Here is a 23,081-nt window from a genome sequence, read left to right as displayed (position 1 = left end):
AGCACACCAGTCTATCCGATTATCACGATGTCCCTCTCGAGTAACCTATGACCGGGATTACTTAGGATATGTGTTTAAAGGTGAATCGATCTCATTATCGTGATCTCATCACGATCCGATTCCCATTGCACAAATCCAAGGACATCACAATATATATATGCATTTATGCAATAGTTATAAAGTGATATACGCCAAAATATAATAAGCAAAAAGATTCTGTATCAAGTCACACGTGCCATCACTCACGTGATTGGCTTGTTGGGCACCTATGACTAGCAAAGTTTTCACCCCAACTTGGAATAATTCTCTCATAGGTTTGGTCACCTCTGGGATTGTACCGCCTTCTCCATCAACCCTGCCGCCTACTCCACTGAGTAGCAAAGGTACAACATCGCGTACTACTTGCTTCGTTCCTTGGTTATGCACTCTTGTATGACCCGAAGTCCTTCACTTTCGGCTATCTTGATAAGAAGCTCATTGACACTGGTCTTACGAAGTTCCTTGGCCTCTACCCTTCAGCCTAGTCTCGGTACTTTGAGTTTGCCTCTGCATGCTCCACCTCCTCGGCCCCTTTCACGACCAAGCGCTCTCCCTCCAAGAGAGCAAGGGATCAATGACTTTCACGGAAGTCCCGCCTCTGCGGTACCATGGCATTGCCATGCCCATGGCCCTACTATCCGTCGCCTCACATCTGCATCCCTTTTCTTCACGATCAATAGATATGTCTTCGTGGCACTCCTCTGAGTCCACCTCCATTCTAACTGATGCTTGATTTTGGGTAGCTAAGTCCCTCGAGACTCGTCGTCGCTTCCTCGCCCCTTTCGACCCCCTACTTCAACACTTCTGTGTTATCCAAGCAGCTCCCTTTGGTTGATGGAAAGACATATTGCACTCCCATGCATGGCCTCTACCATCACGTTGTAGGGTTTGCACCGATTCTGTTCTCCTTAGCTTCCTTGGTAGCAACGTTCGCTTGCTCGACCTTGTCCTTTGACTTGTCGGGCTCCCTTAAGCGAATATGGGCTCTAGAGCAGTCCAACTCTCCAGCTGCTTCGATCATACCTCTGCATGATCAAGTCCCTCCCATGGGACTTACTGGTACTTGCATTTGAACTTTTTCCATTGGTGGAACACAACCCTCATATGCTGATGACCAATGCTTTCATCTGATGCAAAATTCGATGCACGCACGAAAGACCCGCCTCTGCGGTACCATGACCTTCACTCTTTGAATCCATAGCCCTTCTTGTCGTCGTGTTGTTCACCGAAGTGGAGCTTCCAGTAGCTCCCGATCATACCTCCGCTTGATCTAGTCCCTCATGGGACTAGATTGTGTGTATCGCATTGCCACGAACTGTTCCACCACGATCTGCTGCACTATGTCGCCTCCTGGTGACATCTCTATTACATTCTGATCCTTGTGGGATGAACTCGAATTGTGAACCCTTCATGTGTGGCCTCTGCCAATACATCGCAGGGTCTCTTCCACCTTCGATTTTGTTCGCTCCTTTGGCAATCGACCTTCATTCACCCACTCTTGGGTCACACCTAGATGAAGCACCGCTCTAGGACACTCCATCGCCTAGTAGCTCCCGAAGTCCCCCGACTTCGCTACAATTAGTGCACCATTGTCTGGATCCTGGGCCTCTACCCCTACCAACAAAATCTTCACTGCGCACCGCTTCCTTTATAGCAACTTGAATGACAATACTGTAGCATATTCTTCAAGAGTACCCGCCTCTGCGTCCTCTTGTCCCGTGCTAAGGCCTTCTGAACCTAACTTCGCCTCCGCAAATTGAGTTGCCTTAGTTCCTCCATCAAATGCTCCTCCGAGATAAGATGCAGGTGCCCAAAAGCTCCCTTCGTCTTTGACACCATGCAAGATGAGTCTGCTCCGTCAGAATGAATGACCCATGGAACAACATGATCCTGCTATTGCCTCTGCAAGAGTTCATGTCCTTGACCTCTGTCTAAGGAAAGCACTATGCCTCTGCTCCATGTTCCATCTTCTATACTGGCTCCCTTCATGCGACTTGGGTACTTCACCAAGTTACACCCAAGTTGCTCCGCTCCTCGTTTTTGCATTTAGTTGATAGTGGCCCTCGCGCCCACCATTCACGGGCCAACCCTCCCTTGATCTCACAATGCATCCACCAATGCATTCTCTCAAGCGAGACGACTCCTCGCCGCTTGCTCAGTCCATTGAGCTTCGTAGAGTTGTTTGTTGAGGTACTCCTCCTCAACTTGTGAGGTCCGTCCCACGTGATTCTCCATCTGGAGAGCCGGGACATATCCCTCCTGGATAACTGTCACGTTAGAGTAACATCTCTCTTCGTTTCAGAGATCACCATCCCTTTGGACTACTCCGGTCTGCTGAACAAATTGTGCATTGTTCTGCCTCCTGCAAACACACTTGCTAGATTGCGACTCCACGTCAATACAGCCCCCGCTGCACTACTCAAGGCCTAGCAACATGTTGAACTCATTGCACACTTTAGCCTCCTACAGACGTATCCTTCACATGCCGAAGAGAAAATTTCAATGCTCTATGGCACCGAGTTTCGATCGCCTTGGGATGGCCGCGAACATTCCATCGTCCGCATGCAAGCCCATGCATGAGTACCGAATTCTTTGAGTTAGCAATTCCCCTCACCTCTGTGAGCTTTGCATAACTCTTTCGGTTGCTAAGCAACTCATTCCACCTTGGATTGTCTCATCCTTTACCAAGCGTCTCGCTTGCCTTGAGTACCATCAAGTATGGTTGTCAACGTTGAGTCGTAGCTCAAACTCAGCTATCCCAACCTTTGTGCGCTCCGCATTCTTCCAAGCTTGTCTGTTCTCGTGGTGCCTCTTGCGCGAAGGATTGGCCATTCCTCTGAATGTCAATCTCAAATGCCCGCTCCTCCGAGCGACTCCTTTTCCCTACATCTCCATGCCCGTTTTTCCCCAAACGGTCGCGCGTGTGTTGACTGCCCTCAACGCAGCCCCGCTAGGTCCCCCACGTTTGCATGATAAGTGTTTCTATGAGTGCTTGTCCCGCTCTGATACCATCTGTCACGGACTTAGTTGGTTTTGCCTAAGTCGTGCAACACCCTTGCGTGTTCGTCCGCAAAGGTCAACCTCCCCGAAGCCTCCCATTGTCCCTTAGGACCAACAAAAGAGAGAACGAGTTAGAGAGAACGCCTTACTCGGGATCCACAAGTAAACATCTCCGAAAACACTTCATAAACAATGCAAATTACAAACAGACTTTACAAGCTCTAAACAGTTGCACAACAAAAGGTAAAATTGTCCATTACAGATCGAAAATCTCTCACACGTGTCCACATGACACAACCTTTATTTACAAGCTTAAAACGACCACCAACCTAACTAAAATGGGACTATTAAGCCTTCGACCGTCCTTTTACATGTTGTACAAAGTATAAACATACCAAAAGATACGAACATACATAAGAATTACATCAAACATCCTGTTTAAAAATTTGTCCGTGACATTTTAGGATGCTGCTCTCTCGGTCTTTCTTTTCTAATTGCATTGTCTTGACAAAATCTAACTATCCAAGCATGCCCGATACAAGCACCCGAAGAGTCTTTTCTTGCGAGAGAAGAAGTGTTGGCTAATGGACTCCTTAAAATATTGCAAAGTGACAAAATAAATAGTAGCTAAGTTCGATAAAGAAAGTGGTATATAGAGATGATATCCCTACTAGATTTATTACCTTCAGAACTCGGTTGTTGAAGTTAGTTCCAGCAAAGAAATTCTGAGCTCACGGGTAACCGGAAAGAAATAATCTCAAGTGAAAGCTGCATTACTTTGTACAGGAAACCTATTTTGAAACAAGGTAGGCTTGAAGAAGACCTTGCCAACCAACGAAAATTTGTTCATCACAAGTTCAGCTTTGCAGACGTCCAATACATAGATAGTAATTTCTTGGTGTTGATTCAACGAATACGGAAAGATGATTATGAGGCTGAAGCCAGCAAGCAATCCACGAGGTTCTCAATTTTTATCAGACTAGTGATCCTTGAATAGCTCAGACGGTGCGGTGCCTTCATGGAAGTAAAGAGCTAGCTAGACAGACGCAAAGTCTCTCCCCCCTGCTTCAATTTCCAGGATTATAGTCCTCAGTAATGTTGACATGACTGTCCACAGTAGCTGCAGGCCCCACACAGAGGGAAGCCTTAGCACCAGTTGTCCACCAACAAGGCTGAAACACTGAGGGGCAAAAACGAAAGGGAGAGAGAAATAGGGTCAGAATTCGAAACTAATCTCACAGGTGCAATAAATCTTAATCTTGAAAAGTTACCTCTTCCCACAATAATAACAAAAATCTGCTGGAATAAAGGTTTGAATGATTTCAGCAAGAAGAACCGTAGACCAAAGCAGTCAATAGCCGTCAGTATCCAAGACCTGTGAAATGAAATAAAAGTCTGTTCAGTAAATATTAATATCAAGCAAATTTACGGAAATTTATGGAAACAGGCGTCATTGACTCTGTGTTCATTGCATCAATTAAATCCTCTACTGGATGAAATCATGTAGTCGAATAGTATTGTCTTTAACTACATAGAAATCTTTAGACTTCAGCCGAAGGCTTGCATTATCAAAACATTTGTAGATGAAAAAAAAGGATCAATTCAAGCTTACACAAAAAAGTAGCTCCAGTGCACGGGAATCCTTCTTTAACATCGAGGCTTGCGTTTAACTTCATTGGCAAAGGAAATATAATGAGCCAAAAATCGAGTAATATAAACATATTTATCAAAAGCTTCATCTATGAATTATTAGAACAAGCATATGATTGGATCCACTATTTCCGATTGGAATCCTAATTTCTTATGCAGGAATGTCCCAACTCAAATCTCCACTGTTGGTGGCCTCTGTCTCAAGGGCTGAATTAAAACTCCCTCTCTTCTTCTTCGTGATTTGGGGTCAAGTAACACAAATTACATAATAAATAACAACTTCTCACGGATTCATGATGTGATAAATCAAACATGAATTGCACGCATCGATCGAATAAGAGAGGGAAAGGTGGCTTACCGACGCAAGCTCGCGCCTCGGTTAGCTAATAGATGAGGACGGAGAGGCCGAGGGCGTGGGCGGCCTCGACGGTGACGAAAGAGGTTGCCGTAATCGCGGACCGTGAAGCGGAAGAAGGCGAGCGCCCTATCCCCGCGACGACTGAGAGGAAGACCGCCACCTCAGGCGGCTGCGGCTTCACCCACCCAATAGATCACCGCGTTGATAGGCCGCTTCGATCGTTCATCGTCCTCCTCGTCCGCTTCCCCTCTCGCTCCGTCGCGATCGGAGGTCTCGAGAAGGAAAGCCCACGAAAGAGATACGGCGACGGATAAAGGAGCGCCCAGGAGGCGTTTCCCTACTCGATGGATAGAGAGGAGAGCGGGAAGAGATTTCAAGACACGCTTGGGCGGATGGGATATATATATATATATATATATAATTAATAATATTAATATTAAAAAATATTTTATACATTTGTTGTTTAATATAGCTCTCAGTAAGCATCAAGAATACTACAATGGAATATAAGATATAAGGCATCACGAACATGTGTTTCTCGACAATGTCACTCCAATTTCACTCAAATAATATATCATATAAAATTTGATCTTATGAAGTTAATAATTTGATGATAATAAAGATGTTAACTCTACCGACAATGTCAACTATATAACATTGTTAAGAAAGTTGACTCAACAAACTATTGCTTCATAATTCCCAAATTCAAATTTTGATTCTATAATCAATTAATGATTAAATAATATATGTAATTATTTTTTATATTTATTATAACCTCAATTTATTATCATCAATCGTAACCTATCTTACTGTAAAAAACATCATCATAAATATATTCTGAAGAATTTTCTTTAGCTAAATACACATATTGGATAGAATCCTTTAGCTTTTCAACATCTTAGTTTTATACATATTCAAAGGTGAACTAGGATTATCTTACAATCACATTCACATCTCAAATAATCGAAATCCAACTCAATAAAAATATATATTATTTTTAAACTTAAAGTATATTATTATGAGAAACATAAATTTTATGTCAACCCAGATATACATATAAATGCTCTTTTAAAAAAAAAAAAAATATATTCTTTAGTGTTAATGGATATGTTCTAGTATATCTCATTGTGACAAAAATTAAATCACCATATAAAAGCTACATATTCTCTCTCGATCAATAAAAATTAAAATTGAGACACTGATTCAGTCTAGTCTCAACCCCATTTAAACTCTTACTTAAATAATCCAATCAAGAACTAAGTACTCTTAGCTGCATCTAATGGTTGAACAATTAATGGGCTTACAACTTGGATCTAGCTGCGGTTGTCACGCTCCAACAGTTAAAAAGAAGCATATAATACTTGACTGATAGCGGAGTTGGTGAGATTTCAACATTGATTGCGGCTACCATCTCACCATCTTTGGCATACTGTACCTACCAATTATAATTTCAATTAGGATGTGTTGTTCCCCATCAGGCGGACTTGACCTTAAAACTGTCTTGGGAAGGATAGGTCCCCCCTCTATCAGATGTTTTGTCTTCTTCACGTGTCTCTTCCATCACCAACTCTCGACTACCTTCCTTGTAATTGGACGTTGCGTGTGTTCAACGAGGGGCCCACTTTTTGAGCCAACCATATGGAAGGTATTCGTGCCATAAAGCCTTTCTGGAGGTTGGCTTAAGGGGCGTCAAAGAGAGACGGCCGTCAATTAACGTTTCCGACGACTTAATGATGACAACAAATCCTGCCCGTTTCACCTACCTGCCTCGTGATTCGATCATCGGTGCCCGTGTGTGCGTCTGCTGTAAGTGGGTCCCACCGCTCAGCCGAACCACGTGGAGTAAGTATTGTTCGTCGGACGATACAAGGAGTCGTCAAAGCGAGACGGGGAGCGCGCTGGATCCGCTGCGGAGACCATAGCAATGGAGTTTGTGGTTGGCGTCTGGGAGAGCCACATTCCGCGGGACCCATTTTCTGCGGCGGGCCCCGGTTTTCGGTAGCGCAACAACCGGTCCGTCGGTCGCTCTCACGCCAGCAGAAGAGCAGGATCCCGTGTTGCACTTGGAAGACTGAACATTTCTTCTATCCTATCACCCATTAACACGCGATGGATTTCGGTGGGATCGTGTCAATTCTCTATTGGGATCGAAGTAGCCGATCTCGGGCAGCCGCGACGACTCAGCCCGTGGCGTCGTGTCGGTGATCCGTTCTCGTAATTACCGACCGACAATAAGGGTATTTGAGTCCAGAAGGGGTAAAAAGGTGAAGGGCAAAAGAGAGCGATGGAGTTAAAGCGCAGAAACAGAGATGACATCGCTGTCACGCCCCTCCCACAGAGGCTCCGATGGTTCCTCCCTGACCCGCCTCTGCTCGTCCAGATCTATATACGCTGCACACCCTTCACCTACTCGTCGATTCGAGATCTCGGCGGACACCTGCTTCTTGGATTTGTCCGCATTGCCTGCGGAATCCAAGGTCGAGATTCCACCGGGAACCTGCTTCTGCCGGCTGAGACCTTCGCACCATTGCATGGTCGCCAGCGGTGGGCGTTGATTTGAGGTAGACAAGTGGCGGCCTGAGAATGGGGGAGTCGAAGTACACCAAGGGCTGCTCCGGATGGCTAATAGTGCTCGTGATAGCGGCGTTGGTCGTCGCCGCGGCCGTGTTCGCGATCAAGAAGAAGCACCACCACCGGGAGGTGCTCCCCGTCCCGGGGCCGCCGGGGGCCATCAACCAGAAGTATGCCGACGCGCTCGGCGTGGCTCTGCAGTTCTTCCAAGTGCAAAAATGTACACCCTCTTCGGCCTCCAATTTCTTGCTTTGCTCGTAATTATGATCCAAATTTGCATCTCTTCGTCGTGCTACAGATCTGCCGACCTCTACATTCATTTCCTTTTTCTTTTTTTTTTTCCTTTTTGTTAACGGGAATATAAAAAATGTTAATCTTTACAGAAGGTGTCTCTCGTCTTACATCGAGATATATTACATGGTCTAAATTTGCTAATCTTTGTTTCTTTGGTTAGAATGTTGGTGATATCCCAGTAAAAAAGATTGGATCTTTTTGTGTGCTCCTTGAGACTGTTTCTTCATATGTTTGTTCGTATAATGTGCTGCGGTAAAACTATATATCTTAAATTGCCTTTTGATTCCTCTGTTTGCCTACTACGCACGAGCAATGACATTTCTGTTTGTCTACGATGATTTACTTAAAACAAAAGCTTTACCTGTAAAGATATCAGATTGTTTTTCCTCTGCACAACGTGGAAGTTATAGTTCTTTGTGGTTGTTTCCTGATCGCCTGCAGCGGGCAAGTTGGTTGATAACAAGATCACTTGGCGAGGGGATTCGGCTTTGCATGATGGAAAAGATGCGGGATTGGACCTTTCAAAAGGAATGTATGATGCAGGTGATCACATGAAGTTTGGTTTTCCCATGGCTTATACAGCAACAGTTTTGTCATGGTCGATCCTTGAATATGGGGATCAAATTTCGGCTGTGGACCAGCTGGATCTGGCTTTAGATGCTCTCAAGTGGATCACAGAGTTTTTTATCAATGCCCATCCTTCTGACAACGTGTTGTATGTCCAGGTAACCAGAAGTTTCAATTGTTTGTCTGCCCAGACTAGGATATATCTGTTGCAAGAAAACTTAATTACGTACCAAAGCTGCAGCTTTGATGGTCTCCAGAAAACATAATATTTGCTTATGTGCTTGCCCCGTTACTATTCTATTTTTGTGATTGAGCTTCAAGATGTGTTTTGTTTACTTAGTAATGAAAATAAATGACTAGGAAGATTAAGTACAAGCAGGAAGCACAGCACATTCAGGTTTCCACTTTGATCTCAATGTGGGTCGATGACAAACCAACACAGGCAATTTTCTGACGTCACACAGTAAACAGATCAGTTAACATTGTTGGCCTTCCACTTTGCTAGTAGTTTGTATTTTGTAAATGCAGGCTAACTAGTGCTAAATAATTACATGCAAAAAGGGAATAAAAGAAATAATAGGAACTCTAGGTTTTAGATTACTCTCTACAGTTGATATGATTGTAAATAAATTTGGCCTTTCATACTTATCCAGTTATTGTTCTTTATTCATAAAAATGTTTAAAAGAAGTTCAATAAAAATCTAGAAAGATATATAACCTGAATGGTTCATGCTCACACCCTATTCGATATGATCATGGTACAAGTTCTGTTCTTTGCCTGATATAATAGTATTTACTTGTGAAGATGAAAAAGGGATGCCCTTCATTTGATTTATCATGGCTTTTATAACAGCCAAGCAATGCAGGATAGCATAGCAACTCCTTGCAAAGTGCTTTCATTCTTCAGTCTCTTGGCTTTCATGATTGCACTTGTTATTCTTATTCTGTTGAATAACAGGAATTTCTTATTTCTCTTATTGATCTTACTTGCATTAGTATGACAATGGTCTACTACAGAATCATCTTGCCTAGTTCTCATCTTCTTTTCTTTAGAACTAAAAGTTCGGGTGCCCTTTCCTTTATCTGACACTAATATATACTGTGTGAATTTTGTTGTTTTTTTTCTGGTTGATAGGTGGGAGATCCTGATTTAGACCACAAATGTTGGGAAAGGCCAGAAACAATGACTGAAAGTAGGCCTCTCGTTCAGGTCAACAAAACTGTTCCCGGAACGGATGTGGCTGCCGAAACAGCTGCAGCCATGGCTGCAGCTTCTTTGGTTTTCAAAAGTATCAACAGTACCTATTCAGACTTGCTCCTTCAGCATGCCAAGAAGTTATTTACTTTTGCTGATAAACATAGAGGTATCTACAGTGCCGGCATCCCAGAAGTCCAGACGTACTACAACTCTACTGGTTATGGTGATGAACTCTTGTGGGCAGCTAGCTGGCTTTATCATGCCACTGGTGATAAAACATATCTAAGCTATGTTACAGGGGAAAATGGAGATGCTTATGCTGACTGGGGTAGACCAACTTGGTTCAGCTGGGATGACAAACGAGCTGGAACTCAGGTGCATATCTGCATTTGTGTTGAAACAAACACTCCTTCTGCTAGTTTAATTATTTAAAATAGATTAATTTATGCCATGGTCATCTATGCCCTTTTCCTTCAGTTCATCAAAATGATCTTTTAACCTTTTAGTATGCTTAATGAAGAACCTTTTTTATTACTATAATAGATGGATTGTTTTCCATTGTATATGATGTCCATTATCTTGTGAACCACACACAGAAAAGATTTATAAATTTTAGAAGCTTGGAAATACAAGCATTTAACATTTTTATTATCATACTAATAAGAGTTGTTAAGTTCAGAACCTAGTGATTGTTGCATTATTGAAGTTATTTGCAATCTATCATGCAGGTCCTTTTGTCCAGAGTAAACTTCTTTAGCTCATCCGAATCCTCAAATGCAGATATGAAGAGTCTGCAATCGTACAGGAAAACGGCGGAAGCTGTCATGTGTGGCTTGTTACCAGATTCCCCAACAGCCACTTCGAGTAGAACAGATGGTATATGTTTCCACCACATTATTCCATTGTCATCAATAGCTGCTTTAATTTTGCTTTCTGTGCATTCAGATTTTCTATTTATGTATTTCGCAAAGATTAGTTATTGCTTGGTTGGCATAATGCATCTTGCAAAATGCATCATATCTTTTATCAAGTTAAGCTAGAACTTCCCTAAAACAGTTCTGCTATATCTCATTTTCTATGTGCTTCTTCTTTCAGTTTGCCCATGATAATTAATGTTTTCTCTGGATTCAGTAACTAAAAGTACTGAAAGATACAAGACACATATCTAAACATCTCCTAATCTTATCCATTTTCTTATGCAGAAGTTGCCAGATATTGGCTTGTATATATATGTTTTTCACCCCTCCATGACATGATAGTCATATATGCTAATATTTTATATGATACTCCCTAAATTCTGGATTCTGTAAGCATATTAGGTTAATGATGCTTTTATTTGATCCAGATACCAGTTCACCTGGAGATAATGATAACAAAAAATTGTTTCCCTCATTAACTTAATAAATAGTTATACATGTTGTTTTGATTTTCTCAGTGAAGCACAATGTTTTCAGACGCGCTTAATAATGTCTGAGAACATATTAGGCTGGCTCCTTTATCTCCATGTATGTAGAGCTAAAGCATAATAGACTTCTATTTTCTCTCTGCATCGTTTTGTTGGAAGATAATACAGATAGTTTATTAAGAAAATAAATGTTCATGTAAACATCACCCGACTCCTGAATTTGTTGAGGATAATTTCTGAACATTTGTTTTTCATAATATGGATCATACTCAGCATGAATCCTCCCATCCTGTGGATTATTTCTACAAATATAAATGTTGATTCAATGAATGATCCATATTAACACTGTCTTCAGCAAAACCAATTTATATACAAGACTACATGATTGGATGGAAATAGGCATCCACAAATTTAATTCATTTCTTTTACCTCTTCGTAGTTCTCATTCTCGAGAGGCATTATTTATCTCCAAAAAATATCTTAATCTTTGTTGACTGCCTTTCAATACTATGACAGGGGCGGTTTGGCACTTGTCCTCTATGAAGCCATAATTTGATGGTGTATCGTTATAGTTAAAATGAAGGATTATTCATCTCATTTTGCACTAATAATACCTCTTAATGTGGTTTCTGGAATAATTCAATTATAACACACTATTCTGTTAGCATCCCAAGTCACATATGGGGCCTGTATATATAGATTTCTAAGATCCCTGTTTCCTGGTTTTTAAATATAATTTGCATAAAAGGATTTATGTGCCATTTTCAGATGCTGATTACTAATTCAAAGTATTTTGATAGCAACTGGTGAATTTGTAATGATATTGTCAGTGTGGTGCCCTGCGACATAACCTGAATTCGGGATTTGTCATACTGCAGGTGGATTAGTATGGATAGATGAGTGGGATGCTCTTCAGCATCCTGTAGCTGCTTCATTCTTGGCTGTCGTTTATAGTGACTATATGCTTACATCCCGTACCTCAGAAATAGATTGCAGTGGGAAAACTTTTACTCCTTCTGATCTCCGTGACTTTGCTACATCCCAGGTGATTCCACAGACTTTGATTTTTCTATTTAATAAATGAATAAGCTTGGTGATTAACAATTATGGCTGAGTCATGACTCAGAGTAAGCTTGAAACTATCTTTTTGGTAAAGCTACTTATATTGATCCTTGTTTTTGTGGATGTCTTTGTTAAGTTTCGGGTTAAAATGATGCTGTAACTTTCCCTTGACTATTGTTCTTTGCTGTCAGGCCGATTACATATTGGGCAACAATCCGATGAAGCTGAGCTACCTCGTAGGATACGGAAGCAGCTACCCTCAACAGGTTCACCACAGAGGGGCTTCCATTCCTGCCAATGCTAAAACCGGCTGTAACGGCTTCCAGTGGCTCTCGTCTACTGATCCAAACCCGAATGTAGCCATGGGAGCACTTGTGGGCGGGCCATTCCAGAACGATTCATACATCGACAGCCGTAACAACTCGATGCAGGGGGAGCCGAGCACCTACAACAGTGCAGTGCTGGTGGGACTGCTCTCCGGCCTGGTGACCACCTCCTCTGTGGCCACATCTTTCACCTGAGTTTGTCATGGCTGACGTTCGTTGCTATGCTAAAGTACTACGGTGAACACTCAGCTCTTGGATTTGGTTATGTGCTGCTGCATCAGTGGAAGCAGGGATTTGCTGCATCTTTTGAAGCAACTTCGAGGTGTAAATATAGAGAATCTGAATTGTTGTTTTGTGCGATATGTATGTCTACAGTTGACCATTTGGAACCTCTATGAAGATTTGTACTGTCACTTGTCAATTAGTCCATCTACACTACTTTTAAGATCAAAATGGCCCCGCAGAGCAAATGCATATATATATATATATATATATATAAAGAAGAGAGAGAGAGAGAGAGAGAGAGAGAGACCATTGAATTGATTATTATTTTGTGTGTGATTTTGCTATGATCTTACTATCTCTCCCCTCCCACATCTATTAAATTATGACTATTGACCTTTGCCCATAAATTATAATTATAAATTATTCCTTATAATTAGTTATGCTTAATATGTCCATAAGGCGATGACTCTATGGTAAGAATCAAAATTGTTTTTTTAATACTATTTTTATATATGATAATACGTGAGACAGTATGATCATTAAATATTTCAATATATTAATATATTAATATTAAATATAATTAACTATAAAGATAATATGTAATTACCCCGATAGAGAGAGAGAGAGAGAGGCCATTGAATTGATCATTCTGTGTGTTTTGCTGTTGGTCTGACGCTCTCTCCTCTCCGACGTCTATCACTATAGCCTTTTGCTCAGAGAGAGAGAGAGAGAGAGGAGAGAGAGAGAGAGAGCGAGACGAGGACATCCATCATCTCAAAAGGAAAAAGGAAAAGGAACGCACCTATCCGTTTGGGTCATTTGGATTAACCCTCTTATCCAAATCATATCAAAAGACTCGAAAGAACGTCTCCAAATTCCAGGCAGCTGTCAGATTGTGTAAGTAAGATCCATACATTTTCCAAGTTGTAGAAAGCATATATTTATCCTCCATCGACGCCATATCAACCCATATATATGCCCTATACGATCTCCTGAGTACGGTGGCCTTGCCACGGCCTATCCTCCACGCATTTCCTTCAGCTCTGTGTGACTTGAACATTAGAAACAAGATTCAACCTAAAGAACTCGGGGGACGCAAAACCAATCCACACAAAAGATATTGAAACATTGATCTCTCTTCTTTTGTACATCAAGCCCGAAAGACAGAAAAAAAAGAAAATAATAACCATACAAAACACATCTCCTCTAGTCTTCTTTCACTCAGCTCACTCATTCTCTTCTTGTTATCCTCGGTTTCTTTTGCTTGGATTTTTGTTGTTCTCCTGGAAGCTTTGTTCCAACTTAGGTACATGAACTTGGACTTGAATCCGAGGAGGATCTCATGGAGCCACAACAGGCTTTCTCGCCCACAGATCACTGCTGGTTCTTAGCCAGCAACAACTGCAGTAGCATCGGACACGAACTGGTTCTCATCACACTCGGAGCGAACGATCAAGCTCGGCTTGCGCTTCACGGGAGGCGGTGACTGCGTCCTCGCTTCGTTCTGAAGAGCTTCATCCATGTCCATCTGCTCCCACCGGCACTCCGTGCTGCAAAAGGGCGTGTCCCCTCTGCGACACACACAACCACTCCCATCAATCACTGATCCCCAAAAGCTGCTTCGAGATAAGCACGAGGTGGACGAGAGACGAACCTGTACATGAAGACGTCCTCGTTCTCGGCGATGGGCTTCTTACAAAGAAAGCAGGCGCCCAGGAAGTGCTGGCGCCGTCCCTCGTCGACGAAGAAGAACCTCGGAGACGGCATATCGATCTCCGTTTCGAGACTCTTCGTCACTCGACCTCCAGTGGGTGACAGACCACGTTGTTGGCCTTGGGAAGGGAGGTGGCCGAGGAGGCTATTAATGGCTACGGTAATCCAGGCCGAAGGAGTGGAAACCAGGGGTGGAAACTGGCGGCAGCGCTCGCGAATCCATTGGCTTCCTTGTGCTGGGTGATCCGAACCTGGCCATTCTATTCTACGTTTGGTACCGAGAATAAGCGGATGGCTGCATGCGGCGTCCTTATCTTACATGAGATTGCACGCCCCTCATGTTTGTCCTGTCCTTTGTACTGCTGCCGAAGCAAGTTGCTTCGACTTGTCTTTGAGTTAGGACAAAGCCAAACATGGTGGATGTGATGAGATTCTTCCCGTCTCACTTTACGGTGAGTGTAACAAAAGTCATGCTCAATCATGAGAAGACATTTTGGAGTATGTATCGGATCGTTCCTATGAGTTTAAGCCTTTGTAGATTACTAATCACCCGATTAAAATATTTAAGAATCCTAATCATGATTAGGATAATTTATCTTTAATAATTATAATCATTTAAGTAAGGCAGGTACATTTATCCGAACTCTTAACCAAGATCTATCGTACCAAAGTGTACCACCTGTATCGGGTGGTACGTACCGGTCCAACAAGTTATCGATATGCGGACCGATCGGTACTGTAACATTACTATAGTACATACTGTAGCACTACTACAGTATGAAAAAGATATAAAATTATTCGGTACACTATCGCTCGGTACATCAATATCATATCGTACCGAGCCCGAGTCGAAACGCTGGTACAGTACAACGAACCTTGCTCTTAACACCTTTAGTTTTGCTTCCATGAAATGATAAATTTATTATTAGCTCGAATCTTACCTTTACAATTATTTCGGATTACAACGTTATAAATCTAATGAATGAATTAATGGAGCAGTTAATCCATTGAGTTCAACTGTCAACTTCATAAAAACATATAATGAATTTATGAAAAATTAAGGAAAATGAGCCAAAGTGTCAGGTGGCAAAGACAAGTGTGACAAATCAAAAACATCTGAAGCTTTATATTACAAATCTACAAGTCAGACTTGTTTTCTGAAGCTTCAAATAATCTTAGCTTGAAACTTCACACAGTGGGACAAAAGAAAGAAAGCATCAACCAAAGTGCTGCACATCTTAGCTTCATGTCTCTTTTCAACTCATTCTGGCTCTGTTTGATTCAACCATGGCCCTGTCCTGCAGTCACAGCCCTTCACTCTCAGGGCACAGATACTCTTGAAACTTCTCCTGCAAGTTCCATGACAAGGCCACCTTATTCATGAGCTCATTGAGATTTAAAAAGGAATTTATCAAAACTAAAAGACTGGATCACAAATTCACCTAAACATGCACTTACAATAACTTGTAGAAATGTTTGCCATGCTGATAGCCTGTAGCAGCCAGAGAAGAGGGAGAAATAAGAGTTAGATTGAAATGCCTCTTTTAATTGGCCAAACAGAGATGAATCTCTCTCCAAACAAGAAGGTTAACATATAAGAGGAAAAATATGATTGTGTATAAAGTTAAAACAATGTATCATTACCATCTTAAATAATTTTTCTCATTTTATCATATACCATTGTTATACCTAATAGGATAATATGAACCTATCATTATTAGCTTATATATTTAAGCATTTTAGATATATACTAGTTTAAACTTATCAAGTAACTGTGATAAATCTCTCACTAAGCTTTTCATTTTATCCTATATCGAAATTGCTATTATTAGCTTATGGCTAAACATTTTAGATGCCCTAGTTTAGGCTTATCAAGTAACTCTTAATTTTATCCTATATCGAGATGATACCTAATTGAAGAAGATAAATGCTTATAGTCAAACATTTTAGATATCCTAATTAGGCTTACCGAGTATAAGGCTCCCGCTAACCTTTTCATTTTATCCTGTACCAAAGCGATCGATAAGATGAACCTATTATGATTAGGTCATAAATATGCATTTTAGATGTTTTAGTTTAGGAGTAATTATGTATAAGACTCTCACTAAACTTATGAAGTAAATACGTATAAGATTTCACAGAATCTAGGAAGGATGAATACTACATCGAAAAGAAAAACACATGGATGAGGAGACTGTAGATCCTGTAAGAGAAGTATTATATCTAAAGAGTTATTCCAGGAGGTGTCTCAACCTCTGCTTGAGTGTCTAAAACTGAGTCATCAAAGCGTCAAGACATTTGTTTCTTCAATATGCCCAGCGAATGAACATGGTGAGGTTCTTGTTCTTCCCAGTGGGCCATAGATTGAGCTCCATTCCCCCAATTTCCAAGCTCTTCGAACCAATGAATGACAATGACTGTCCATTGAGAACAAAAGTGGATCTTTGGATCACTCGTTTCTCACATAGATCACACATCTCCATATCATTATTTGCCCCAAAAATATTAAAAGATCGACAATAACCTCATTATATTGCCCTACAAAATCCTCTCTTTTCTCCATTTTTTCGAGAAAATTTCCAATATTGACGACATAATTTCCAATATTTCCAATATGCAGATCATGACAAAAATAAAAATAAAGAGAAAAAAAAGGAGCGGATAATTGGAGGATAAAGGGGAACAAGCAAAAGCGGCGCAGACGACTCACCTTACATCCGAAGACGAAGAATCCGGCGACGCTGGCAGTGGCGATGCCTCCCCATATCACTTCCGGTATATCATCTCTCTTCTCCTCCTCTCTCTCTCTCTCTCTCTGTGATATCTTCCTATTCCTATTGGGCCGGACCAAATTTAGCCCACCTCATATATCTCTGACACGTGTTCTGTAGCTCAACATTTTTTATTATTACTAATATCATCACCATTTCTAAAATTTTAACATAAATATTCAAATATTAATTTAAATGATTGTTCAATTTATTTTATTGATTATTTTGAATTTCTATCTATAACTCGTATGATCATTATTTTTGAAAAAATAATAAGCTTAAAAATAATCATGCTACTATTAATTACTTCCAATGTGTCAAGCAAATATATATTCCTAAATTCTTGGTATAAAAATGATTTACTTAACTTTATATTCATCCTAAGATATTATTTTTAATACATCTGACAGACAGGCTTCAAAATTAAAAAAAAAAATATATTTGAAATTTTCTAATAATCGTCCACTGCTAAGGACGAAAAATAAAAACATATATGTCACGGAGGATTCGGATATTATCATCACCATCATCATCATCATCATCATCATCATCATCATCATCATCATCATCATCATTATTATGTTATTATTATTGTTATTGGTATCCGAAGCTAATCCAATTCCATCCTATCCGAAACGTTATATTTAATCCACCATTGTCTCCTTTACTAAATTTAAATATGATATCGCTAGATAAACCCAAAATAAACATACTCAGCAACACATCCAAGTATGTGAAAATACACCTTTTTTATGATGTGGATGCTTTCATGCTATCTAATATAATTGGAGCCAATTGTGGTAATTTAGAATTAGAACGAACATATTATTTGTCTACTCCGCATTTTTTATCTCAAACTCTCATGTCATAATTCGAACCCTTAATTTAATTTGCCCATATTCGTAACGTTGATTACATCTTCGTTTTTCGGTCAAACCCCAGAAAGAAAGGGTCAACATGCATAGGGCTTGACAGCCGCTGTCTTCTCCCTCCTCTTGCTCGCCACCGCCCATTTCCTCGCTACCACCACCTTCTGATCCCTATATATACCTCTGCACGGTCGTCATCTCCCCTCACCTCCTCTCCTTTGACACATACCACTCCTCACACGCCCCCGGAGCCAGCCATCCTACAGCCCCACAGCCACAGTGTTCATCATGGGTGGCTGTGCGAGCAAGCCGAAGGACATCGACGGCACGGGTCCAGAGGACATCCCCGTCGTCCCCGACGTGACTCCCGCTGCCGTGGACGTCACCGAGGCACCAGAAACCGAGGTGCACTAGTACTGCATCGTCTCTCTTCACTCGTCCTTTCTGCATATTCTCATATCTCCTTTAATGTATGCCTGCGTAGGCTCCGGGCGGATCGAATGATAATACTAAGGAGGAGAGCAAAGAAGAAGCCGAGGCCGAGGTGAGCGAGGCCAAGGCGGATGGCGTTGAGACAGCCACCGAGGAGAGTGAGGGTATCAAGGCCGATGAGAAGAGCACGGAGGCGGCGGCGAAGGCCAAGGCCGTGGCTGCCTAGTGTTTGTTCGATGTGATTCGGCTAGTATCCGTCAAAATAAAATGCGTTCTTGGGACGCCTCAAAAATCATGCATGCATATGTGTAGTTAAGTGTCTCTGGAACAATGCTGAAATAAATTGACGTGTTTGTATTAATATATCCCCCATTAATCTAAGATTTACATGTTGAGGTTACGCTATTTGTCACCCTATGTGAGAGAGAGCGCATGAAGAATATATGTTAAATACAATGATATTGAAGAAAAAATTAATCAAATAGGCTAAAATGTTTAATCTGGAGAACTTTCTCAGCAAAACTTTCATAATACAACAATATCTAAGTTCACTAGGAGAATAATCTTATTATAATTTAATGTTGATGCGACCAAAATCAGTCTGAATGTTGAGGGTTCAAAACCTTATCAAATATATTTTGAATGTATTAAAGTAATTCGGTTAGTAAAAACTTTGACAGTTTATCATAAAATTTTGGATTTGAAAAAAATAAAAATATTAGTAATTAAAATCCATATGTCAAAATTTAAATCGTAAAAGGTGATAGCGAATAAACATGATTATACTACCCTTTTCTTTTCTGCGAGGAAAAAAATGCATATTGATCTTCCATTTTTCAGATGCTTCCAGTGAGCAATCATGTTAGGATGGATCACAAAAGTAGAACGGATCGACCACTATAGAGTTCCAAGTTCTATCGCATGGAGGAGACAGTCCTTATCGTATATAACATGACGTACACCTCAACCTTATAAGCTAATCCCTGTGGTGACATCCAACGTAGCTTCTACGCAATGCTCACGCATGTTCTAATGAGGCATTAGGTGAGATCATCCATCCACTCGATAAGTGTACTTGTATTCAGATGGATCTATCGGTGCAGGGATGATGATGCTGGTAATCATGAAAAGTTGAGTAAGATTGCAACAAAGAGTATTCCCTGCAGGGAAGAATTACTTTGGTTATCACATCGACGACCATCACTGTCACTCCAGTGCAGAGAAAGCACAGGTTAGTTCATTACTGTAGTTGCGTGGCTCCTTTCGATGGCGATGGCTTGTTTGCACAGAGAGAGAGAGAGAGAGAGAGAGAGAGGTGGTGGTAAGTGATTTAAATACCAGGGTTTGGTGGATGCTCGCGGTCGGGGTGGGGGATCAGGGATGGGGAGGCGGCCGTGCTGCGACAAGCTCGGGGTGAAGAAGGGGCCATGGTCGGCGGAGGAGGACGAGAAGCTCGTCGGCTTCATCCTCGCCAACAGCCATTGCTGCTGGCGCGCCGTCCCCAAGCTTGCCGGGCTGCTAAGGTGCGGCAAGAGCTGCAGACTTCGGTGGACGAACTACCTGCGCCCGGACCTCAGGAGAGGGCTGCTCAGCGACGCGGAGGAGCAGCTGGTCATCGATCTCCATGCTCGCCTCGGGAACAGGTTCTCTCTTCTCCTCCTCTTCACAGTGTTTGCATGCGTCGTAGTCTCATGAATGCAGTCACAGCACGCGCACGCATAACAATAGAGTCGAAGCCCGTGGAACACTCATGCAGGTGGTCGAAGATTGCGGCGATGCTACCGGGAAGAACGGACAACGAGATCAAGAACCTCTGGAACACACACATCAAGAAAAAGCTTCTTAGGAGGGGCATCGATCCCGTCACTCATCAACTGCTCGATCGGCAAGCAAGCCACGCAGCTTCACAGTCCACCGTCACCACCGACTCCAAGTCCGATGCAGACCAGTTCCAGTCGCCAGGAAACCAAGGCCACATCCCTTCCTCGGACAACAAGGACCCAGCGGAAGCAAGCTCCAGCGCCGGCAGCGCGGACCCTCCTCTGATGAACTGCTTGTGGGAAGACGACGCGCCAGTGCTCTTGGAGGAGCTGTGGCAGCTTCCGGGCAACGAAGACAACTACGGCGCCATCGCCGCCGCCGGGCAGGTGCCGTGGGACTACGAAGGGTGCTGCGAGTGGCTGCTGGACTACCAGGATTTCGGAGAGGGAGATGTGGGATCGGAGAATTTGCCGAGAAGGTAGGCGAAGCAGAAGTGGAGTAGCTTTGTAGTGCACCGTGTAGTGCACTCAATTGTAGATCATCCATCGACAATAAGCTCGGTCGTCTTAATTACTTCTCCTTTTGTGTTCTTCTCTTCCCTCTCTTTGATCCTCAGAGAAAGCATGTCATATGATGCTTTTTCTGGAACAATTATGCTAAGATATATTTGTTGGAACAAATAATAATCATAATTATATGAAGATTATACTACTTTTTCTTTTGCATATTAAAGACTATTTTGGTATGGCTTCCACCAACATCAAAGCTATATCATGACTTTTCTTCTGTTTGCATCAAACACTTTCTTATCATGTTTGGCCAAGATTCACAAAATGTCAAATGGTGTAGACAGTAGATGACATGAAGAATTAGCACATCCAAGTTCCTGTATACATATGTATATAGGAACATGTATCTTAGCGAGCAAGTCTCCAACTTTCAAAGCTGTAGGCAGGTAGGCTGTAGCTCTTTGCTCTTCCTTCAGAAGTCAGGCATTGAATTCAGGAATTAGCAAGGAATGTTCTATGTCTACTATGAGTCTTGGCTGAACAAGATCCAAGCCATGGAATCAACTGAGCCTTTCTTGGTAGTCTAATGTTGAACTCAGAAAACACCCACAGTATTGCTCAGTGAGAGCTGGGAGTCTTGCTCATATGATTCAGATTAAGTTTATGGATGACAACACAAGGGCTACAGATTATTAGTACTGGCTTCAGCAATTTCTCCTAATGGTCACTCTTCATGCCTAAGACGAATTACTTTGACCACACTGACAGAGAAGCAGGAGTTGGAGACAAAGTATGTTTCATTCTGTATGCTCTTCTCAACCACTGGCATGCTAATTGCAAGCAAAACGAGCTTGTTGGACTTGTATACTGTGACTAGATCATCATATTCTCCACCAAACTATTAAAGAATTAAGGGGACTAGTTATCTACATTGGTCAAATCTCTTTACTCTTTGATGATGGTGTGATTTAGTAGTATTAGATGTAGTTTTAGGTGTTTCCCAGTTTTAAAGTTTCCACGTGTATGGAGTGGTTAGCATCAACAGAGACTTCCAGCTGACTTCTGAAACCTACTTCAAATACCAAATATTGAGAGTGAAGGGCAATGATAAACTGTACAGCTCACTGATGCTTCAGGACCTGCTGAAACATTCAGGACTGATAGCAAGACGGATGATTCCACTGCTTTGGTAGGAAAACGTAGTCGTCGATGTGATAAACTCTGGTTTTGATTGAAAGAGTGGGCTCTATATGTCTGTTTGATGCATCAGCAGTTGCGAGAAGATTAGTAAGAGCCTTAAAAATATGACATTCTTCAGAAGTAGAAATGACAATAATTCTTGCAAAGGACATATTATGATATAGCCTGAAAAGGACTTAATTATCAGGATTGGACAGAGCTGAATCAGCGACCGAAAACGATGGCAACGGAATGGAAGAAGGAACTCCAGAATCACTTACACATGCAAAACATTGCAGCTTGAAATGGATAGCAACAGGGAAGAAAGAGCGTGTTAGCAGCCAGGAGAAAATTTTCTTCCATCTGCACCTGGACATCTGTTATTGAATGAAAGCACATCAGTTTCAGAAGGAAGGTGAATAAAAAGACAAGGTTGGTTGGTGAACCCTTTCAAAGCATATACTTGTTGAGTTGATGAATTTATTTGGCACCCCCACCAAAAGATTGAATGATCACCACCCAAGAAGTCAACTTAGAATGATCTGCAACCAGTTTCTTCTCCTTCCACCACTTTAGGATAAGAGTAGATGCATGGTACTCATGTATCGGTATGAATTGTTGGAGCTTTTGATAGCAAATCAAGACCACAAGTCATGCAACAGTAACTACATACTGATACTGCCATTTCATTTTCTTATGTAAAACTAAATACACTGAAAAGAACTCTTTTTAAGAGGATTCTGAAGAGCATGTGGATCCATTTTGCATCATAATGGGAAATTTTGGAGCCTAGATTGCCAAGTTCAATCACCAACAAGCCTGATAATTCATCACTAGCAGCATTGCCCATTTTAGCATTCCTGAGAAAATGCTTCTGTGACATGTAAATTGGTTGGTACAGTAATATGAAAAGCAGCTCAATGGTGCCACTTCAGAACTCAAGGTGGAAGAAACTAAAACCATGTTCACCTCTGAAATGTTTAGAAAGAAGAAATAAAGAAGGCAAGATCCTGAAAATGGATACATAACAATCAGTCAAAAGGCAAAAGGCAAAAATGATTCAATCCTTTGCCTGTAGACTGACCTTCTTCATACTGAATGATAGGAAGTAAAATGCTGAGCTTGCAAGTAGAGAAGCAAGGAAATTTTTAT

At 41.6% G+C, this 23,081-nt stretch overlaps 3 protein-coding genes and 1 long non-coding RNA gene across 4 annotated transcripts; 2 read left to right on the top strand and 2 right to left on the bottom strand.

Annotated features, from left to right (window-relative positions):
• The first annotated feature begins 7,363 nt into the window (after window positions 1–7,363).
• LOC103983226 (endoglucanase 24) lies at window positions 7,364–12,923 on the top strand. Its single transcript, XM_009400433.3, has 6 exons — window positions 7,364–7,838; window positions 8,354–8,637; window positions 9,615–10,052; window positions 10,406–10,553; window positions 11,961–12,127; window positions 12,336–12,923. Exons 1-6 carry the CDS (start codon window positions 7,631–7,633, stop codon window positions 12,663–12,665), a joined length of 1,575 nt encoding a protein of 524 aa, XP_009398708.1. The 5' UTR covers window positions 7,364–7,630; the 3' UTR covers window positions 12,666–12,923.
• An 877-nt stretch (window positions 12,924–13,800) lies between these two features.
• Window positions 13,801–14,598, bottom strand: LOC108952585 (FCS-Like Zinc finger 1). Its single transcript, XM_018824898.2, has 2 exons — window positions 14,350–14,598; window positions 13,801–14,266 (listed from the first exon to the last, which is right to left on the bottom strand). Exons 1-2 carry the CDS (start codon window positions 14,460–14,462, stop codon window positions 14,083–14,085), a joined length of 297 nt encoding a protein of 98 aa, XP_018680443.1. The 5' UTR covers window positions 14,463–14,598; the 3' UTR covers window positions 13,801–14,082.
• An 841-nt stretch (window positions 14,599–15,439) lies between these two features.
• On the bottom strand, window positions 15,440–17,224 carry LOC108952641 (uncharacterized). The gene is made up of 3 exons (XR_001977690.2): window positions 17,119–17,224; window positions 15,867–15,900; window positions 15,440–15,757 (listed from the first exon to the last, which is right to left on the bottom strand). It is a non-coding gene; the product is annotated as an uncharacterized LOC108952641 (long non-coding RNA).
• Window positions 17,225–19,831: 2,607 nt separating this feature from the next.
• LOC103983227 (MYB-like transcription factor ODO1) lies at window positions 19,832–20,942 on the top strand. Its single transcript, XM_009400434.3, has 2 exons — window positions 19,832–20,123; window positions 20,237–20,942. The coding sequence occupies exons 1-2, from the start codon at window positions 19,861–19,863 to the stop codon at window positions 20,721–20,723; spliced, it is 750 nt and encodes a 249-aa protein (XP_009398709.2). The 5' UTR covers window positions 19,832–19,860; the 3' UTR covers window positions 20,724–20,942.
• Window positions 20,943–23,081: the final 2,139 nt, after the last annotated feature.

Source organism: Musa acuminata, chromosome BXJ3-4 (genome assembly GCF_036884655.1).
Source record: "Musa acuminata AAA Group cultivar baxijiao chromosome BXJ3-4, Cavendish_Baxijiao_AAA, whole genome shotgun sequence".
Classification (NCBI taxonomy): Eukaryota; Viridiplantae; Streptophyta; class Magnoliopsida; order Zingiberales; family Musaceae; genus Musa; species Musa acuminata.
Note: the sequence above shows the minus strand (reverse complement) of the source record. Positions and strands in the feature narration are given on the sequence as shown.